The sequence below is a fragment of the Sinocyclocheilus rhinocerous genome, unplaced genomic scaffold (genome assembly GCF_001515625.1).
Source record: "Sinocyclocheilus rhinocerous isolate Xijiao unplaced genomic scaffold, SAMN03320098_v1.1 scaffold2183, whole genome shotgun sequence".
NCBI lineage: Eukaryota > Metazoa > Chordata > Actinopteri > Cypriniformes > Cyprinidae > Sinocyclocheilus > Sinocyclocheilus rhinocerous.
The window spans coordinates 215154-234278 of record NW_015634579.1 but is presented as its reverse complement, the minus strand read 5'-3'; the positions used below and the strand labels follow the sequence as shown (position 1 = coordinate 234278).

Genomic DNA, 19125 nt, shown 5'->3' with positions numbered 1-19125 from the left:
TATGTTTTCCCGGCTGTATACAATTTAAAACTAAATCATATTTTTAATAACAAACTTTGAAAAGTGACATCGACATGCATGATTTGCAAATATTAAGCATTAACCGGCTGTCATCCATGCGTCTGGCCACCACCAAACGCCCATTTTCACAATGTGGAGAAGTGCATGCTGGGAAAGGACTTTCATGCACTTGTGCAGGTACTTTTTAATATACATTTCACTCTCTTCACAATATTTGCACTTCATTATCACCCATTGCTTCTTCTTAATATTCCATCTATTAGTAACTATATATGTACTTACCTATGACCAAAAGATGATGAATATGAACTTACATTATTTACGTTGATATATTTAATGGATATCATGTTTTTTCAGCTGTTGCACACTAAAGGATCAGGGATGCAGATTGAGGCCTTATCCAGGGGAATTAACAACCTCACAGTAAGTGGATAACTTGCTTTTTTAACTCTAGAATGTCTATTAACAAATTATTATTCTAATAGTTTGTTAACCTAAATATACAGTATATTTAAAATGATACAATTATAAAATTTTAAAATAAAAATTACATAATTAAGCAATGTGAATATTGCTGTCGTTTTCAATGCAATATAACTGAAATATATGTATATAAATGTATATAATTAATAATTTACATATATTGCTCGAACTGACACTACTTAGGATTTATTATTATTATTATATTTTTAGTAGTTGTAGTAAGACTCATCATTCTGTTGAAATTATTAAGGGAAAATTAAATTTATATTTTGTATTTATATGCACCAGAATAATAATTGTTTTAAAAAGTTTTGCTTTTGAAAACCCTAGAAATGTTAAAAAGGTCAAATGGCCAAATAAAAATTGCAATATTTACAATGCTTAAAATGATTTTTTTTAAAGCAAAATTATCAAAGTTAAAAATCTTGTTGGCGCTGATAGCCTTGTGGGCAGCGCTCTGTCATGTAGTGCTGTTGTGCTATGAGTGTCCCGAGTTCTAATCCAGACTCTTGGACCTTTCCGATCCCGCCCCCCTCTCTCTCTCTCCCTCTTTCCTTCCTATCATTATCACAATAAAAGGCAAAAACACCAAAAATGAATTTTAAAAAAGTGAAAATTTAGTGTATCACCCAGCCCTAGTGTCGCATATTGCAAAATGTTTAGGTTTAAGGCCCTGATCAGACAGAATGCGTTTTTTGGAGTGAGACGCGCCTTTTTAAAATTGTTTTCTATTGTCAGTGAGCGTTTTGCGCACTGTTTATGCGCCCCGGGTGCCTGCTGCGCCTCACGTTTTAAAGGGGTCATATGATGCTGCTAAAAAGAACATTATTTTGTGTATTTGGTGTAATGAAATGTGTTTATGCGGTTTAAAGTAAAAAAAACACATTATTTTCCACATACTGTACATTATTGTTTCTCCTCTATGCCCCGCCTTTTTGAAACGCCTCGATTTTTACAAAGCTTATCGGTCTGAAAAAGGAGCGACGAGACAAAAACATTAAAACCCATTACAAACGAGGCATTTGTTGCATCCAGTTTGGGACATCATTACTGATTATAATGACTTATACTGTCTTTTTAGTGTGGCTGACTCTGAACTTTTATAAAGAATATCTCTTTGGATTTGAGACTTTAGTCTTTGCAACTTTACAGATCTTCTTTATGCACCAAGAGCTTGTAACACTCCAAAGAGAAAGGAAAACTTGAAATCGCACCATATGACCCCTTTAATAGGTGCACTCTGAAGTTGAAAAAAAATAGCAACTTTGAGCAGAAAAGCACCCAACGTCATTCGCGTTTTTTTCCATTGTCCAATCGAATGAATGGAGAGGCAGGCCTTCTGTTGTGGTGACGAAAGTTAACCGTTGTACTTGACCGGAGACTGCAATGATGGAGGAGAAACTATTGGTGTCTGTCACGGGTTACCCGGGCCGGAGCTGTATTTTTAAGGTTTTTGTTAATATGGCAGTTTACTTAACAGCAAAAACCAAAGATTTTAGAGCGCTCGCGCTATAATCCTTTGATTAGACTGACAGGACAGCTGAATTGGTGGTTGCCTAGCAGTGCACTGCTCTTTTTTTTTTAAAGTCACCAAAAAAAAAAGGCAGTGCAGTGCGCCTTGCATTTTCAGATCTAAAAAAAAACGTGTTTGGTCTGAACGGGGCCCTAACTCTGCTTAACTAGGTTTAACTTGTGCAGATCTTCGGACTAATCCTGGCACCCTCGCCTCCTCTCACTTACAGTACTTACTCAGCCGAGACGAGCTGCTGAGAGGAATGAGACGCAGCCAGACCGCCATAGTGTGATCCACCGTCCCGCCGAGAGCGTACCTCAACCTAACCCACCTCACCCTCAAAGCTTCAGGACCTGAACTGTGTAACACAAGAGTAACACAATCCTACCTAATCCAGCTCAAGAACACAGCTCTACTATTCCTGTTATTGTATTACTAATTATTTTTGATGTGTTTTGAGGTTATAGTGTACTGTTTGGCAATCAGATCTGTGTTAGAGAGAGCGAACAAAAAAAAAAGATTTTGTGTAATATGTGGACAGCACTTTTCAAACCTACAAAAGCCTTTCTGTCAATAGTTGAAATCATCTACCTCAACCAATGTGTTTTTCTTAAAATATTGTATTCATGTAGCCAATGGAACTGGATGTAAGTAGCCTAAATCCTTTGTTTGCCCAACACTTTGTCATTTTCTTAGGCTGTTTTACTTAATCTTTTTTCAAAACTATGTAATATGTTAAAAGCAGTTTGTTTTTTGAGAAGGTATGGTTGTTTGCTTGATATACCTCTGTTAAATCCACCCCAAGAGTTAAAAAGGGTTTGTTGTGGTGCTAGGTGGCTTTATGCTGTGTATGACGACTTGCCCAATGTGTCCCATGACCCAACTGACAAACACAGTGACAAACTTTGGGAAGCCCTTATATGACGGCTAAGCTTTAAATGAGCACACTTATCTTAATAGGACTCCAGAGAAGAGAAGAAAGATCCAACCGCAGGTTCACTCTCACCCAGTACAAAGGAAAGAATAATATTGGTGAGTTATTTTACCTGACAACATTTTACATGTCCATTGACAACTATTTTATTATAACATAAACACTGTAATGTTAGCGATGCCACCTATTTGATTTTTAATTATTTTAATATTTTTGTTGTTAAATGTTCATTTGTAATAATAGAAATAATAGATATTGTACTTTATAATAGAATTTGTAAAATATAAATAAACTGTGTGTGTGTGTGTGTGCGTGTACACTACCGGTTAAAAGTTTGGAATATTTTTTTTTTTAATGCAGTTTTTGAAAGAGGTCTCTTATTCTCACTAAGGCTGCATTCATTTGATCAAAAATATTGTGAAATATTACAGTTTTTACTCCAGTCTTCAGTGTCACAAGATCTTCACAATTACTGTATTATTGGTGCTCAGTTATTAATAATGGTGGTGGTTATTGTTATTGTTATTATTATTACCCATGTTAAAAACCGTTTTTGTTATTTTGGGGGAAACTGATATTTTTCTTTGTTGAATAAAAAAAATTATCATTTAATGCATTAATGCTGAATAAAGTATTAATATCTTTTAAAAAACTAACTGATAGTATATATTTTAATATACATACAAATATACACGCATATGTAAATATACATACGTAGATATTTCTTAAATATATACATGTATATGTGTGTATTTATACATACATATAAATATACACCGTACACACATTATGTAAACACAAACTTTTATTTTGGATGCAGATCACAATTAATTGGTTTTGACAGCCCTAAATAAAACTATTCGGTTTTAAAAATGCAAACATTACAAAGTTGCTTTTAATCAATTAATTAATAATTAAGTATTAAAAAAATAATAATTTTTATGATTTTTTGTTTGTTTGTTTGTTGTTAAATTTCATTCATTTTGAATTTGACTTGATGAGATAAAGCAAAATTTGAAGAAATAGTAAATGGAAAATGCAATAATGTAATTATGTATCAATATTTCCAGTGTATAAGGGAAACCACGGTTTGAACTAGACCAGCTGGAATGAAGCAAACAGATCTGCAGTATGAAGCCAAAACCAGTTTTTTCAGAACCTTATGGGCTAAACCCAACAAAACCGCCTCGGCAGACCTCATCCACCTCTTTAGCGACTGCATCCAGGCGGCTTCATCGAGGACAAAGGAGTATCTGCTCTTCAGGGATCCGGAGAACAAATTCCACCCAAGTCCTTCAACCCTAAGCGAGATCTTTCTGATGACCTACATCCAGCACAGCAGCCTGCTGAATCTCACCGACACGTTCAACTGCACGGCCATGACCCCAGAACAGAGGATCCTGCTGGGTGCCCACTGGGTCTGGGCCGTGTTGGATCAGCCCAGCAAGAACCCCCGAATCCAGATCGCGGTCCAGGTGTTTCATCTGCCGGAAAGAACAGAGGACAACGACGAGGAGCTGTCCTTGGATATCTACAGCGACATCATGCGCATGGCCGGGATGGATGTGGTGGAAAGAACCCAAGCTGAGAGGATGGTGGAGTTCTGCTCTTCCATCGGCAGAGACTGTTACGCGCTTTTCCTCTTTTTTGGGCGCCAGAACGACGAGGGGAACATTTACGGGCTGCTGAGCAACAATCTGCAAGCAGCTGTGGGGAAGTGTGTGAGGATTGACCAGGTCTTTATCGATCACTTCTTCAAAGGTGCGAAATGCTTCGTCACTCCAAGTGAGATGTTAAAAGCAGTGGTTGGTAAGGAGGGTGGCGATCCTCTGACCATGCTTGTTAAGTTTACTTAACAGCTGAGCTGTTTTTACTCGATTTAATACCTTTTTTTGTGGGTTTATTCTAACGAGCAGCTCACCACTTGGTAACAGATGCTTTGAATGCAACTCTGGGTCTGTATGTTGATGCTTTCCCTAGACTTTCCAGCCTTATAACTAGTGTCTGGTGTCTGTCTGTCTCCAGCAATACTTAACTGTTACTAGATGCAATTAAAATACAAAATAATGTGCAGAAATACATATTATCTATCTATCTATCTATCTACCTACAGTATCTATCTACAGTATGAATGCAACTCTGGGTCTGTATGTTGATGCTTTCCCTAGACTTTCCAGCCTTATAACTAGTGTCTGGTGTCTGTCTGTCTCCAGCAATACTTAACTGTTACTAGATGCAATTAAAATAATGTGCAGAAATACATATTATCTATCTATCTATCTATCTACCTACAGTATCTATCTACAGTACCTATCTATCTGTCTGTGTCTGTCTGTCTGTCTATCAGTATGTCCGTCTGTCCATCTATCTATCTGTCTATCCATCTATCTCTCTATCTATCTCTCTCTCCGCTTGTTTTTTATATAAACAAATATTTGTATTTTTAATTTAGATGTTCCACTCATGGAAAAATCTTATCCTTCATCTTTTTTGTCCTTTTACAGCAAAAATAATTGGCATTACATTATTTCATATATTAACTCTTGTTATCAGAGAAATCTGTCAAAATGATATTTTAATTATAACATATATTCATATTTTTTATTTAAATGCACCCATTCATAAATCAATAAATTCTTGATTGTTATTGGTCTTGATCATTGTCAATAATTAACATATGTCTTGTTTTCAGAGAATCTATATAAATCTAAATCTAATCAAATATTCTGAGGGTTGTAAGAAATGAAAAATGTATTTAATCCAGAAGGTGTTTTCCTTTTTTGTATTTTTTGCCATACATCGTGTAAAAAAAAAAAAGTAAAACCATGGAAAACAACTTGGGGGGGGAAAAAAAAGATTTTTTTTCCTGAGATAACTTACCACAAACAAAACCAAATGGGTTTAACAAAAATCTATTTTTAAACCTACATCTGGCAACAATTTGACATGTTTAACGAGATGTAAACCACCTTTTACAAATTATCAGAGAATTTGTTTGTGCAATATCATTGGCAGGAGATTAGTATGCAAAAGTATTCTCTATTTTGTAGCCCAGCTTGTCGAGGTTTGGCAGACACGCGTACTGGATCATGGGGGGTGGACCGCACATCACGATGAGCACATCATTGGCCGGAGGCGGGAGATGGTCTTTTATCATGTCAGCATCAACAAACCCTTTGCTGTATTTCCACCCTGTCACAAGAACATAGACAGAAAACCTTCACAGTCATCTCTACTGCAGGGCAGTCAAATGATCATTATTAGTATTCATCTAGATATTTATATCATATGAACTGTATACCTTCAGAGGGCTTGTCCAGTGTGCACCAGATTGAGTTTATCGGGGTGATTTCTATGAACTTCATCCAGCTCTTTGCGTAACAATATGTCCTTCTTAGTCTGTGGGAGTGAAACACACTTTCTTAGAGCACAGCTGACAAACATGAGGTGTTCTGATGTTTATTAAGTGTGAATAATGTGCTTCTTGGCAAGTGTCAAATATGATGTGTTAACACTTGTGAAAAATATACTACTGTAATTCAAAACAAGTGTTTAGAAATCTCTGCAAAATTAAAAAGTTTAAATTTTATTTATTTTTTTATTTAGAGGATCCATCATTCCTATGAAACTTTGTATATTTTTTTATTATTAATGGAAAATTATATTTATACTTATATGCTCCACTATAATTAAGAAACCACATAAAAATTACATAAGATATTAAGTCTTGTTTTCAGAGAAATCTACCAAGATGTTTATTTGTGTGAGATGTTAAGACTTGTGTTCAGAAAATATCTGAATTGTTTATTTTGCTTATTCAGTTGGGAATGTTTTTGTGATTAGGAAAAAATATAACAATTTTAAATCAATGAGTAATTGATTAAAACGAGGGGGAAACATTTAATTATTGTTACTAAAGTAAATTAATCTACTTTTATAGAACAATTTGTTCAATTTGATTTGATTGGTCAAGCGGTTGTTGTAGCACTAGTTCACTGTTGTATCACTCCGCTTGTCTTCACTGTATTTCAGTGAAGACTACGCGAGCAGTTCGTAGTTTGTCTTACGAAAAGAGCGAGTTTTATTGAAGTCAGAGCGTCAGTATTTTCTCCCGCGCAAGTGGAGCTGCGTGGGGTTTTGTCTTGTAGTATGGAACGAGTTTTTCAAAGTTACAAGCGTCAAAGTTTTATTTCGCTCCCTGCTTGACTTGGACCGGGGAAAGTGAAAACAGAAAACCCGGAACGGATCTCGACAGAGAGGGTATGCAGCGCTATCTCTATCACTCCGCTCCACTCACTAACTGACTCCAGTCCAGTCCTGCTTTCCGCCGGTACGTTGGTAAAGCTTTGACTACCGTTGGAACTATTTTCTATGGAGGCGAAAAATGTATGCAAGTGAATAGCTAATTTATGTATGAAACGTAAGTTTTTCTATATTATTTACTTAATTGAGGATGTTTAGATGTTGTTACTGTAAAGCAACACATGAACAAAACATTTCTGAACAAAAAAAAAAATTTTACTACTAATAATAATTAGTAAGAAAGAGAATTCTGTAGGCTATCGCATTAGTAGGCCTATGTCACATTAGGCCCCGAATTTCATTGTCAAAAACATATTGCTTGCCGTGTTTAATCTCCATACGCATATTGATCTCTTTTTACAGTATTGAATTGCTTATTTATTTATTTGTTCGCTTAATGAATATTTCGTCATAAATGTGACTGACCTGGTTGGCAAATATAAGGGAGCACTTGGTGTTATCAGCAGGATCTGCGGTTATACTCCTGATCAGCTGCAGCATTGGAGTGATGCCTGAAAGAATGAACGTGTCATCTTCAATTAATACATATTTTGATGAATTATCTTGGCAGCAACGCCTGGAAACCTACTAAGAATACTTTGGAGCCTGTTCAAAATATGTCCATCATTACCTGTTCCTCCAGCAATCATGCCCACGTGTCTGAACTTCCGCACTTTGGGTTCAGATTTTTTATCAGGTCGAATAGCAAACTGCCCTGTAAATGTCAGTAAGGAAATATATTCAGCATCTGAAGCATTTAAATATTTTAAAATGCATCGTGTATGCAGGTCATGCATTTGTTATAGCAATCTTAAAATAATAAGACATCGCCCTCTAGTGACTGAATACATTGCATCATACAAAGCAGTGGTGTGCATATTGTAAATTATGTGAGAATTATGTTAGGCTATTATATTGTATTTTTCCTTACCATTTCCATTGTATACCAGTAATCCATTTGGACCCCTAAAGTCAATGGTGTCTCCAATCTTCATATCATTCAAGTACTGAGACATCTTGCCTCCATCGGGATAGTTTGGATGAGTATTTTTGTAGTAGACCTGCCGTAAGATATTAAAGAAAGGGATTTTTTTTTTTTTTTTAAACGTATGAAGTATAGCCAACTATAAAACATAACCAGTCATTTGCAACTACAAAATGTATTGCAGCGCACCTTTACAACTAGATCAACGTATCCCTGGTCCTCATCGCTGGACACAGGTGTGTATGCACGAATAACCAGATTCCCATTCACCTTTGCAGACAGGTAAACATGCTGACCTGTGACACAGAATACAAGATCCGCCTTAGAAAATGAGTGAAACTCAGGTGATACTGTGAAATTATACTGTTGTCAGATTTCAAGGTCAGGTGATTCTGCTGACGTGATAAAGGTATATAGCGCAATGTCCTACCAATAGGGAGACCAAGAACGTGAGAAGAGGACGGAAGACCAAACCGGAATTTTTTCGTGTCATGAGTGATTTCCTGTTGCAAAGCAAATGCAAGTAGTTCAGTTGAGTTGCAGTAATATTCGTGCTTTCCTTTGCAGGAGAAATCTCTGTTCACATTTAAATTCTGACTGACCTCTTTTTCTGTGAGTGGCAATGGATATTTCACATTGGGATCCTGCAAGGTTTTGGGAAACTTGCTCTGCTTTCGGCCTCCATTGGAGCCTCCTGGTTTTAGGAGGAGGAAGAGGACCGTGATCACCACTATAGATATCCCGATTAGCACAGGTACTGTCTGCAAAGTACATGTTAAACACGTTACAACTAAATGATAAAAATGATAAATATCAATTTAAAGTTTAATTATACTAAACATTTTAATTATAAATGCATATCTTTCTTTTCAGGAAAGGAACTAGAGTGTTAAATCTATGTATTATTTAATATAATTTAATTATCTAACATTTCAACACTACATAATTCCCATGCTTGCAATATTTTAATGACTTAACTATATTATTCTGTATTCTAAATATAGAATTATTCTATAATTTTGTAGACAAAATGTAGTTAAAATATACATATGTAATATATATATATATATATATATATAAACTAGTTTTAACAATTATATTAACTTTAATAATAATATTAATTATATAATCTACATTACTTTTTCTTTTGTTTTAATTGCATGAGTTCACATAACTCCCATGCTTGCATTTGTTTTGATGACTTAACTATTATTCTAAAATGTGAAAATAGTCATAATAACAGAGTAGGTGTGTTTAAGCATTTGACAGTATACAGAACAACTAACACTTATAAACTATTGGCATATTGTGCTACATTCAACATTGAGTTGATAACCTGCATATGTCTGTAATCACTTCTCACCTTCTTTCCACTGCTGTCATTCGAACCAGAATAAAATCAACAGACAACTGTGAAACTGACAGGGAGGAAAGCGAAGGTGCTAATTGCTTTTTGCAAAGCAGTGAATTTGTGAAAGTGCAGTCAATTTAAAAAGGGAGAAATAAATTACTCACTAGAACTTGATCCATGCTGCAGTCTTTTTCCTGTATTGCATCCGTTAGTATGGTCAGGGTTCAGCGTATGTGAGGTAGAATTTGTTCATGGTTCATTTCTTTGCTGTATTCCAACCTTTGCACCAAGGCCAGTTGATAGTAGAAGAGTATGGAGTTAATGAAATGCAGCCAATTGGAGTAGGCCTCGCAGTGGCCCCAGCCAATAGGAATAGAATATTCAAATGAGCAGGCTGTGACAGAGCACTGCCTATGGTTGTTCATGTATCTGTGTGAATGGTGTGGGATCACTCCACTGCATGATAACACATTCAGAGGGATGGGTCAAGGAAAGCCCTCAAGTACAGTAGGTTAGGCGAAGGCCATTAGAGTAGGAACAGAAATGCCTGACATTTTTGAAGATTTAAAATGTTTTATTCGAGTTAGCAAAGGTGATCTTGGTTTAAAAAAATCAAAATTGTTTCAGAATACTTTAGAAAGAAAGATTTTACAAAAAATATACAGATTTTTTTTTCTGAACAAGAAGTACATATGCTAGTAAGTAAACAACAAATGTATACCTCACAACTGACAATTTATGTTAAAGGGGTCATATGATGCGATTTCTATTTTTCCTTTTCTTTAGTGTGTTATGTAGCTATTTGTGCATGTATAAGATCTGCAGAGTTACAAAGCTCAAAGTCTCCCACAAAAGGATTTATTCTATCTAAAAGAGAAGGCTGATCCAGACCGGGCTAAAACGCCTCGTTCTAACACGCCCCCACATATCTACCTCACGATGTGGAAATATTTGCGTAATGCAGCCCAAATGTGCTGTGTTTCAGTGCGAAAGCAAAAGCACTTTATTTGGCCTTCCGGAAGTAGATGCAATCATTGGTTAAGATTTATTTACAACAGAACAGCACAATCCGGATGTTCGAATTTGTGCAACGCATTTTATGGATAGTAGCCTACAAGGCTGGCTGTGCAAAGGCTATTTCTAAAAAAAAATGGGTCAATTCCGACTTTGCTATGACAATCTGGCGCTTATTCTGAATCAGCTACTGTAAGTATGTTTTCTTAATAGTTTAAGTATTTGCTATTGACTGTTCAAAAGCGGCGTTTTGGGCCGTGTAGAGTATCGAGTTGTGTGTGCGTGAGAGAGAGACAGGGTCACATCACAGTGGCTTGTGTACTGCAAATACATACCAGCAAAATCATTGTGTCTGTCACGCGACTCTGTTCCCCTTTCGGGATTGAACTGATGGCAAAACTAAGGACATTATGTACTGTCTTTACATTTATGTTGAAAGCTGCTTGTCAGAAGGAGGGGCTTTGTAGAAAACAACGCATTTGAGAGAGGCGGAGCATAGAGGAACTACAAAAATGTACAGTATTTGAAAAATAATGTGTTTTTTGAACATTAAAGCATGTCAACATATTCTGTTACACCAAATACACAAAATAATGATCTTTAAAATAGCATCATATGACCTCTTTAAATGGTTATGTTAATATGTGAGGTTTTCACTCCATGTCTAAATGCTGTGAGATCCAGTGCATAATGGCTGGTACTGAGGAATATACCGCACACTTCTGGATTCCACCACACGGTTCTCCCCGACCCTTCACTTCCATCAGAACAACACCAGATGTGTTTGTTAGACAAACGAGAGGTCCAGCAGTCCAGTGAGTCTAGAGCGAGACAGTATTCCAGAGAAAAGAACCAAATGTAAGCTACTATTCACCAAAATTTGCATTTGCAACATTGACTTCAAATGAATTGCTCACCCAAAAAATGAATTCTGCCATTATTTACTCACCCTCATGCCATTCAACATATTCTGTTACACCAAATACACAAAATAATGATCTTTAAAATAGCATCATATGACCTCTTTAAATGGTTATGTTAATATGTGAGGTTTTCACTCCATGTCTAAATGCTGTGAGATCCAGTGCATAATGGCTGGTACTGAGGAATATACCGCACACTTCTGGATTCCACCACACGGTTCTCCCCGACCCTTCACTCCCATCAGAACAACACCAGATGTGTTTGTTAGACAAACGAGAGGTCCAGCAGTCCAGTGAGTCTAGAGCGAGACAGTATTCCAGAGAAAAGAACCAAATGTAAGCTACTATTCACCAAAATTTGCAACATTGACTTCAAATGAATTGCTCGCCCAAAAAATGAATTCTGCCATTATTTACTCACCCTCATGCCATTCCAAAATTTCTTTGTTGAGTCTTCAACAGTCTTCAAAATATCTTCTCTATTTTTGAACGTGGTATAGTAACAGTGATGCTCATTAGCAAATTGGCAATTAATGACCTAAAATTTGGTCTGTTTCTCATATATCGACATTACTTTTTTGTGCTCTTTAGAGCTTGTGCTGTTTAACATCTCCTTTTGTTGTTACATCAAAGAAAGCCATAGGCTGCAACTGAAATCACATCTCTCTCTAAGTAGGTACTTCTTTTGAATATGTAATTACTCCGCAACAGCTAGGAAAGTATGTTCTGTATAGCATGAATGTAATGCGGATGTGCTACATCTGTCATGTTATTGATGATGTCATTGATGTCACATGGACTATTTTAACGATGTCCTTACTACCTTTCTGGGCCTTGAATGTGTCAGTTCCGTTGCTGTCTATGGAGGGTCAGTAAGCTCTCGAATTTCATCAAAAATATATTAATTTGTGTTCCGAAGATGAACAAAGCTCTCACGGGTTTGGAATGACATGAGGGTGCGTAATTAATGACAGAACTTTCATTTTTTGGATGAAATATCCCTTTAAGTAACTGAGTATGCGTTTTAAGAATCATTACCAAACGTACCCACTAGAGGTCAGCATTTCTTCAATTACATTTCCTTGTAGTAAACAGTGAGTGTTTAGTGTAGTTTACAGTTGCTCACCATGCATGATTCTCCACTGCTCAGTCCAGCACATAGCATAGTAGGTGTCAATCTAGTTCTGTGGCGTTGTTCACACACCGCTCGTTCCAGCACTGATATTTTTAGCCGTACAGGTCTGCACTGCCCATGTCCTGCTAAAAAGAGTGCATAACATTCACCTAAAGCTCAAAATGTGCAACAGAGAAATTAAAATTATGCTTTAGGAAAGTTGCTCAAGTGACATTCAAGATCATTCAAGTTCAACACTAGGTCAGGTAATTAATGACAGAACTTTCATTTTTTGGATGAAATATCCCTTTAAGTAACTGAGTATGCGTTTTAAGAATCATTACCAAACGTACCCACTAGAGGTCAGCATTTCTTCAATTACATTTCCTTGTAGTAAACAGTGAGTGTTTAGTGTAGTTTACAGTTGCTCACCATGCATGATTCTCCACTGCTCAGTCCAGCACATAGCATAGTAGGTGTCAATCTAGTTCTGTGGCGTTGTTCACACACCGCTCGTTCCAGCACTGATATTTTTAGCCGTACAGGTCTGCACTGCCCATGTCCTGCTAAAAAGAGTGCATAACATTCACCTAAAGCTCAAAATGTGCAACAGAAATTAAAATTATGCTTTAGGAAAGTTGCTCAAGTGATATTCAAGATCATTCAAGTTCAACACTAGGTCAGCTTTCAATTTATTCAACAAGTAGTCATGAAATGTCATGTTTGCACACACACAGATATCAGCCAGACTATTGTGTAACCATCACAATGGTCAACTTGTGAAGGCAGATGGGTGACGTACACATTTGGCTGGTCCACGCCGGAGCCCAGCAATGGAGGGAGGGTGGGATTTCCTGTCCAGCAGAGGGTAGACAGACAGGCTGCGTACTTTCACTGAGATTTAACGGAGAGCTCAGCTTAAGCAAAGCCACATTGTAGTCGAGAGAGAATGGGCTGTAATGAGGGTGTACGAGTACTCCAATCACGTCATGGACCTGAGAAAGAGATATTTGTGTTAAAGGAATAGTTCACCCAAAAATGAAAATTCTGTAGTCAATTTTGGGTGAACTATCCCTTTAAGACACAAGATGAATGAATTTGATCCCAAATCCAAATCTTTCCATTCCATCCAATTTTCTTGTTCTTCCTGTCGATGTCCATCTCACCTGTTTCTTTGAGCCTCCTGCTGTCACTGATAAAAGTCTCAAATGTCGTTCTTCCCTACAAAGAAATTATCAATCATCATAAAAAAGGTACTATACTGTTTTGAATAAGTTTGAATGTCTTTTTCCAATGGTAATTTTTTGAACATTTCTTGCATGTTTGTTGCTCACAGGTCATAGACACAGTGTGCTTCAGTAAGGATCCATTGCAACTGGATGATCGCCCCACTGCATTCATAACCTGCACCCAAACTAATGCTCACGTGCCACGACAGTTTCCCATCATCCTCTGTTGTCCTTGGGGCTTCCAGTCCAGAGGTAGCAAAGATGTCAGGCATTCCATACGGAGCTGAGAATTCAGTGGAACATGTGCATGAATGCTTGAGGTAAAAACCAAATACACATTCACAATCTGTTCAGAGATAAACACATTCTCATTTGTGACTCAATATGTGTGTGTTGCCTTATTTTACACATTTTCTGACTCCAGCTGGATTCCACGCATTCTAAAGGCCCTCTGAGACAAGGAGTCTCTTTTAGAGCTCAACAAAAAAGTCGATGTGACTGTGGACAGCAGAAAGGACAAAAGCAAGCGTGTGTGCAGCACAAACCAGCCTGCAAATGTGGTGAGAGAACTCTGCTGTCATCATCTGCTTCCTCCCCCTGATCTCCAAACGCCGTCTCTCTGAGATCTGTGATGACAAAATCATTTTTGTCATCATTTCACGCTTCAGAAGTCTTTGGTTACAAACTCAGTGGTGTCAAAGAAAGACTTAGTATGTTGGGTTCTGTATAAGCAGTATTCATTGTGTCTTTGTTGCAGAATGGGTTTTTATGTAAAATATTAAAAAATTATAATATATTTTTGTGGTGTCCAACTGTTAGGTACGACTTCTCTCCTAATTTAATATAAATATTTTAATTATAAATTATATTACTAACATAACAATCAAGGGAAAAGTTCAGTTTAAACATTTATATGAATTTGAGACATTTTTGAAAAAAATCTTGAATTTTATTTTTTGTACACATAATGTATAATATCATACATAACATAATATCAAATAACCTTTATTTTAAGTTTTTTTTCATTAAGTTTTATAAAGTAAAGTATATGTATAAATGCGCATAGACAGCAATGTGATTTTAACTTTACTGTTGACCTTTCAGAGGAAGTATAAATATTTTTAGGCTGGCTCGCGTGTTTATGCTGTGGCATACTATTTATACATGTGGGTTACATGTGAGTCAGGTTTGGTTGGGTGAAATGTGAAATGTGAACACCTCCTGTGAGCATTTTTCTTCACTCATGTTGACTCTCACCTTTTTCGCTGATAAAAGAAAAGGAGGCGTTGAAACCATGGGCTGAGATTGTGTTGTCTGTGCTAAACTGTAGAAGCATTATGCGACCGTAGCTGAGAACAGCTGGAGGGATGCTCCCGCCACATACAACCACTTAAAACACAAAAATTAAAAGAGCAGAGCACTTGAAGACTACATTTCCCATAATGGTACAGTGCAAAATCTTTAAAGGGATAGAAAAATACCCCATGAATTACTCACCCTCAATCCTTCCTCATCTGCTGGAACGCCACTCTCTCGTGAACACATACAACAGTTAGCGAAAGCTAAAGATTACGGTTTATAAAGTTTTAAATATTAGATATTTTTCTTACACAAACACATTGATTTACAACAGAAGGCCTTTATTAACCCCCTGGAGCCGTGTGGAGTACTTTTTATGATGGATGGACACACTTTATTTTGCTAGAAAATCTCGACCACCGTTCACTGCCATTATAAAGCTTGGAGCCAGGACATTTTTTAATACAACTCTGATTGTATTCGTCTGAAAGAAGAAAGTCATTTACAACTAGGGTGGTTTGAGGGTGAGTAAATTGTGAGGTAATTTTCATTTTTGGGTGAACTATCCCTTTAAATGCTGTTCAAAGAATCCTGAAAAAAAAAAATGTATCACGGTTTCCATAAAAATATTAAGCAGCAGAACTGTTTTCAAAATTGATAACAATAAGAAATATTTCTTACATTTTAAGTACTGTTTATCCAAATAGAAAACAGTTATTTCATATTGTAATAATATTTCATATAAAAAAATCTTGTTTTGTACTTTACCTATTTCATCCTTGCCATCAATGTCTCCAAACACTGTGAGTGAATCATATTTGCAGTTCTCTGACTCCTCAAGGTCAAAGTCGTCAAAGTCCAGCTTTAAGGCACATAGCGAAGTTATTCTATTATAATCAGCGTGTTACCATATAGCAAACAGAGTGATATGATTATGCACATAGCATAGCCAAGTTTGATTTTCTGCCATAACTGTATCATTTAGTTAAAAAAAAAATCTGAAAGGTTCTTAATTTGAAACCGTTTACATTGCACTTTGTAAACAGCAGGAAACAACCAGCGTTACATGACTGCAGTGACGTCATGGTGTCGCTCTTTGGAGTCTAATTGAGTATCACATTCTCTCTTGCAGTGAAACCGATCAGAGCTCCCAATCTCACTGCATGCATGCATTCATGACCGGACAGACAGGTCACGACTGGACAGAGGAGACACCAGGCAATGACTGGGCCAACACAAGAGCTTAAGAGTTGTTTTTACCTTGACTATGTGGTCCTCTGGGGCATAGATGACCCAGCGGCAAAGAGTGTTGTTGCTGTAGGCTTGCGGGTAGGCAGGGCTCCACACAGCCCCCTTGGGCTGTAACGGCACCACTGTTCCACATTCAGCCCCTGCACAAACACAAAAGGAGAAACAGGTGGAATGGAGCCCGGCCGATGACGTTGCAGCACGGTGTCACATTTCTGTCTGGCAAGGGTCATACTGAGGGGAGCAGGGTGGTGATTTGAACCTAGCTCTTACCTTCTCCGAGCTTACCACTGGTAGTTGGCCCCCTGGCAGACATGTAACTATGGAAACGGTCCCATTGAGATAAGCTCTCCGCTCTCTGAGGAGCCTATCGGCAGTAGTGCGAAAACAGAATTCTACTGGGGAAAAGTTAGTTTGCCTCTCAACCTGACTGGGGAAATGAACACACCTTGCAGACCAAATGATGAAACCAACAGATCAGTTGGGCACAACCTGTGCTGCTAAGGAGAGCACAATTAGAGTGGAATGTGTTTTAATAATGGGACTGTATGGATACACAGACATGTAAATGAGGCAATGCTCGAAAACAACATCATCAGGCCTGTGCAAGCATGCTAATCAAGTGCACAGTAAGCAAGCATGCTGTTCCAGCCATCCATGCAATGCATAATGGTCGGTACTATACAGCTGCACAACTCATTCTGCATTGTCACTGTACTGTCAACAAACAGGCTTGAATCTTCAGATTTCTGCAAGCATTATTGTGTCACTTTCAAGGAACTTTGTACTGTAGGCTTTTCAGAGTTGGGTGCACAACAACAAGAGAAACCAGTCGGACAGATTCAACTCACCAAAACTGTAGTCCTTGTCAACACCACTGAATTGGATGGCAAATCCTGCACCTGTGCTGCTTACATCAGACACAAACTGCACTGTGATACTGTGGGAACCACCAATAAGAACCGGAGGTGGAGGTTGACCACCACAGAATCGACCTGTTGAACAAGGTCACAAGGAAACATAGAACCTCACAACCACTTACAGAAGGTAGAACAACAACAAAGTCATAGTTTCTCCCACCTATTTGCCTGTCTTCATCCACGTACACAGTCAGGTGATCGCTGTGGCACTGTGTATCATTCTCCAGGTCAAACTCCAGGAACTCCAGTAGAATATGTTCTCCAGCGGCAACTCGAATGGACCACAGACACATCCTATGGCAAAAATGTAATGATAAACTGCTGTGAAAGTTTCCAATGCTGCCTTTGGTTTGCAAATATCTAAGATACTTCAGATGTGACTCACTCATTGTTGTTGTAGCTTTGACCTGGGTGAGCTGGATTTTTGATGATGCCTTCACTTCCAGGTACAACTCCATCAGGTACACCGCACAGGGACCTGTCTGCACCTATGTTGAGTTCTATAGGCAAGTAGTCATTATTTAAATAGACTTGCAGTATCTTACAGAAACTTGGGGTTAAGTGTCTTGCTCAAGTGCAGTGCAGTTACTAAACCCGATTATTAACCACTACCAGTCCTACGAGATTGAAAGCAGGTAAGAAGCTCTAACTCGACAACAGTACCCACCTTTTCTAAGATTAGACTTGATCCATGACAGGAACATTAAGACATCAGTGAATACTCCAGGTGAGCCTCTTCTGAATGAAGGTTTGATCTTGTTGTTATTCCAGCTTCGACCACAACCCTTTCCCCATGATGTGACTCCCGCAGCCACCCAGCGTCCATCTGCTCTGGGGCAGAGGAGGGGACCCCCAGAATCCCCCTGGAGCACATGAGGACAGAGAGGAACTCAAAGCCATCTTTGCCAACCTGAACCAGTCTCATAGGTGTTAGTAATTTCCGGGATGTTAATAATGTAATTCAAAGTTAATGTTGGGGGAACATGTTTAGTGTCAATTTACTTGGCAGGCATCTCTCCCTCCACTGTCTGGACCAGCACACAGGACTGTGAAGGTCTTCTGTCCAGGTCTAAGTGTTTGTAGGACATGTTTGCACTTGCTTTGCTCTAACAGGTTCAGTTGCACCTCCTGAAGAACCGAAGAAAGTGGCCCTTCTAAAGAAAAGACAGACCTCTTCACCTTTATCCTAGTAATGGTTTGAGAAATTTTAGATCTTTCTCTCAAGTATTAATTATTTCAGTGTTGTTCAAATGACTTCTCACTCTCAGTAATACGACCCCATCCACCAACAACACACATGGTCTTGGGTGGAAACCTCTCACCAGGGTAAGGCAGGCAAACAGGCTTAATAAAATCACCTAAAAAACACATATCATGTTTATCTCTAAAAATAATTCTAAAACTATAAATACATAAGTTGTGGTAATCTCACAGAATGACTTGCCAAAGTGAATGCGTCCTTTGGTCTCAAGCAAAGCGATGTCGTAGCTCATGGGAGAGGAGCGCTGATATTTTTCATGGAACTTTACAGTCTTTAGCTGGAAGTTCTGCTCCCCTCTATCAACTTTTCTTTGGTTGAAATCACCTGCTACAGCCTCAATTTTGTGCAGGAAGTCCCTAAGGCAGGCAGTTATATTTGAGAGAAAGTCACTGAAGCGTTGACAGAGTCAAAAGTTATGATTAGTCATGTTTAAATTGAGTGGACCTACTTGGATACACTTGCAAAGCAATGAGCAGCAGTCAAAAGCCAGTGGTCTGTCAAGATCGCTGCAGCACAGAAATGCGATCC

The 19125-nt window shown here is 37.9% G+C and overlaps 3 protein-coding genes across 3 annotated transcripts; 1 reads left to right on the top strand and 2 right to left on the bottom strand.

Moving 5' to 3' along the window:
- Window positions 1–7: 7 nt before the first annotated feature.
- rep15 (RAB15 effector protein) lies at window positions 8–5040 on the top strand. The gene is made up of 4 exons (XM_016559964.1): window positions 8–198; window positions 379–444; window positions 2247–3049; window positions 4022–5040. The coding sequence occupies exon 4, from the start codon at window positions 4061–4063 to the stop codon at window positions 4805–4807; it is 747 nt and encodes a 248-aa protein (XP_016415450.1). The 5' UTR covers window positions 8–198; window positions 379–444; window positions 2247–3049; window positions 4022–4060; the 3' UTR covers window positions 4808–5040.
- A 774-nt stretch (window positions 5041–5814) lies between these two features.
- Window positions 5815–10210, bottom strand: LOC107745926 (NADH-cytochrome b5 reductase 2-like). Its single transcript, XM_016559963.1, is given in 10 exon segments — window positions 5815–6143; window positions 6253–6278; window positions 6280–6350; window positions 7680–7765; window positions 7885–7968; window positions 8185–8314; window positions 8428–8534; window positions 8669–8741; window positions 8841–8999; window positions 9754–10210. Coding segments are annotated over 10 exon segments (924 nt in total). The 5' UTR covers window positions 9769–10210; the 3' UTR covers window positions 5815–5970.
- A 1387-nt stretch (window positions 10211–11597) lies between these two features.
- LOC107745938 (ovochymase-2-like) lies at window positions 11598–18424 on the bottom strand. Its single transcript, XM_016559974.1, has 14 exons — window positions 18379–18424; window positions 18004–18225; window positions 17722–17824; window positions 17497–17630; window positions 17268–17411; window positions 16429–16559; window positions 15937–16030; window positions 15127–15258; window positions 14415–14495; window positions 13975–14152; window positions 13807–13861; window positions 13443–13635; window positions 13073–13206; window positions 11598–11825 (listed from the first exon to the last, which is right to left on the bottom strand). Exons 1-14 carry the CDS (start codon window positions 18422–18424, stop codon window positions 11658–11660), a joined length of 1815 nt encoding a protein of 604 aa, XP_016415460.1. The 3' UTR covers window positions 11598–11657.
- Between the last annotated feature and the right edge of the window lie 701 nt (window positions 18425–19125).

Coding starts and splice junctions, on each gene's coding strand:
- rep15 (XM_016559964.1), top strand. CDS start 4,061: ATGAAGCAAACAGATCTGCAGTATGAAGCCAAAACCAGTTTTTTCAGA.
- LOC107745938 (XM_016559974.1), bottom strand. CDS start 18,424: ATGTCCTACAAACACTTAGACCTGGACAGAAGACCTTCACAGTCCT. Junction 17,631..17,721: donor CAAAGCTACAACAACAATGA/GTGAGTCACATC, acceptor TTTTTGCCATAG/GATGTGTCTGTGGTCCATTC. Junction 15,259..15,936: donor TGATGGCAAGGATGAAATAG/GTAAAGTACAAA, acceptor TTGTGTTTTAAG/TGGTTGTATGTGGCGGGAGC.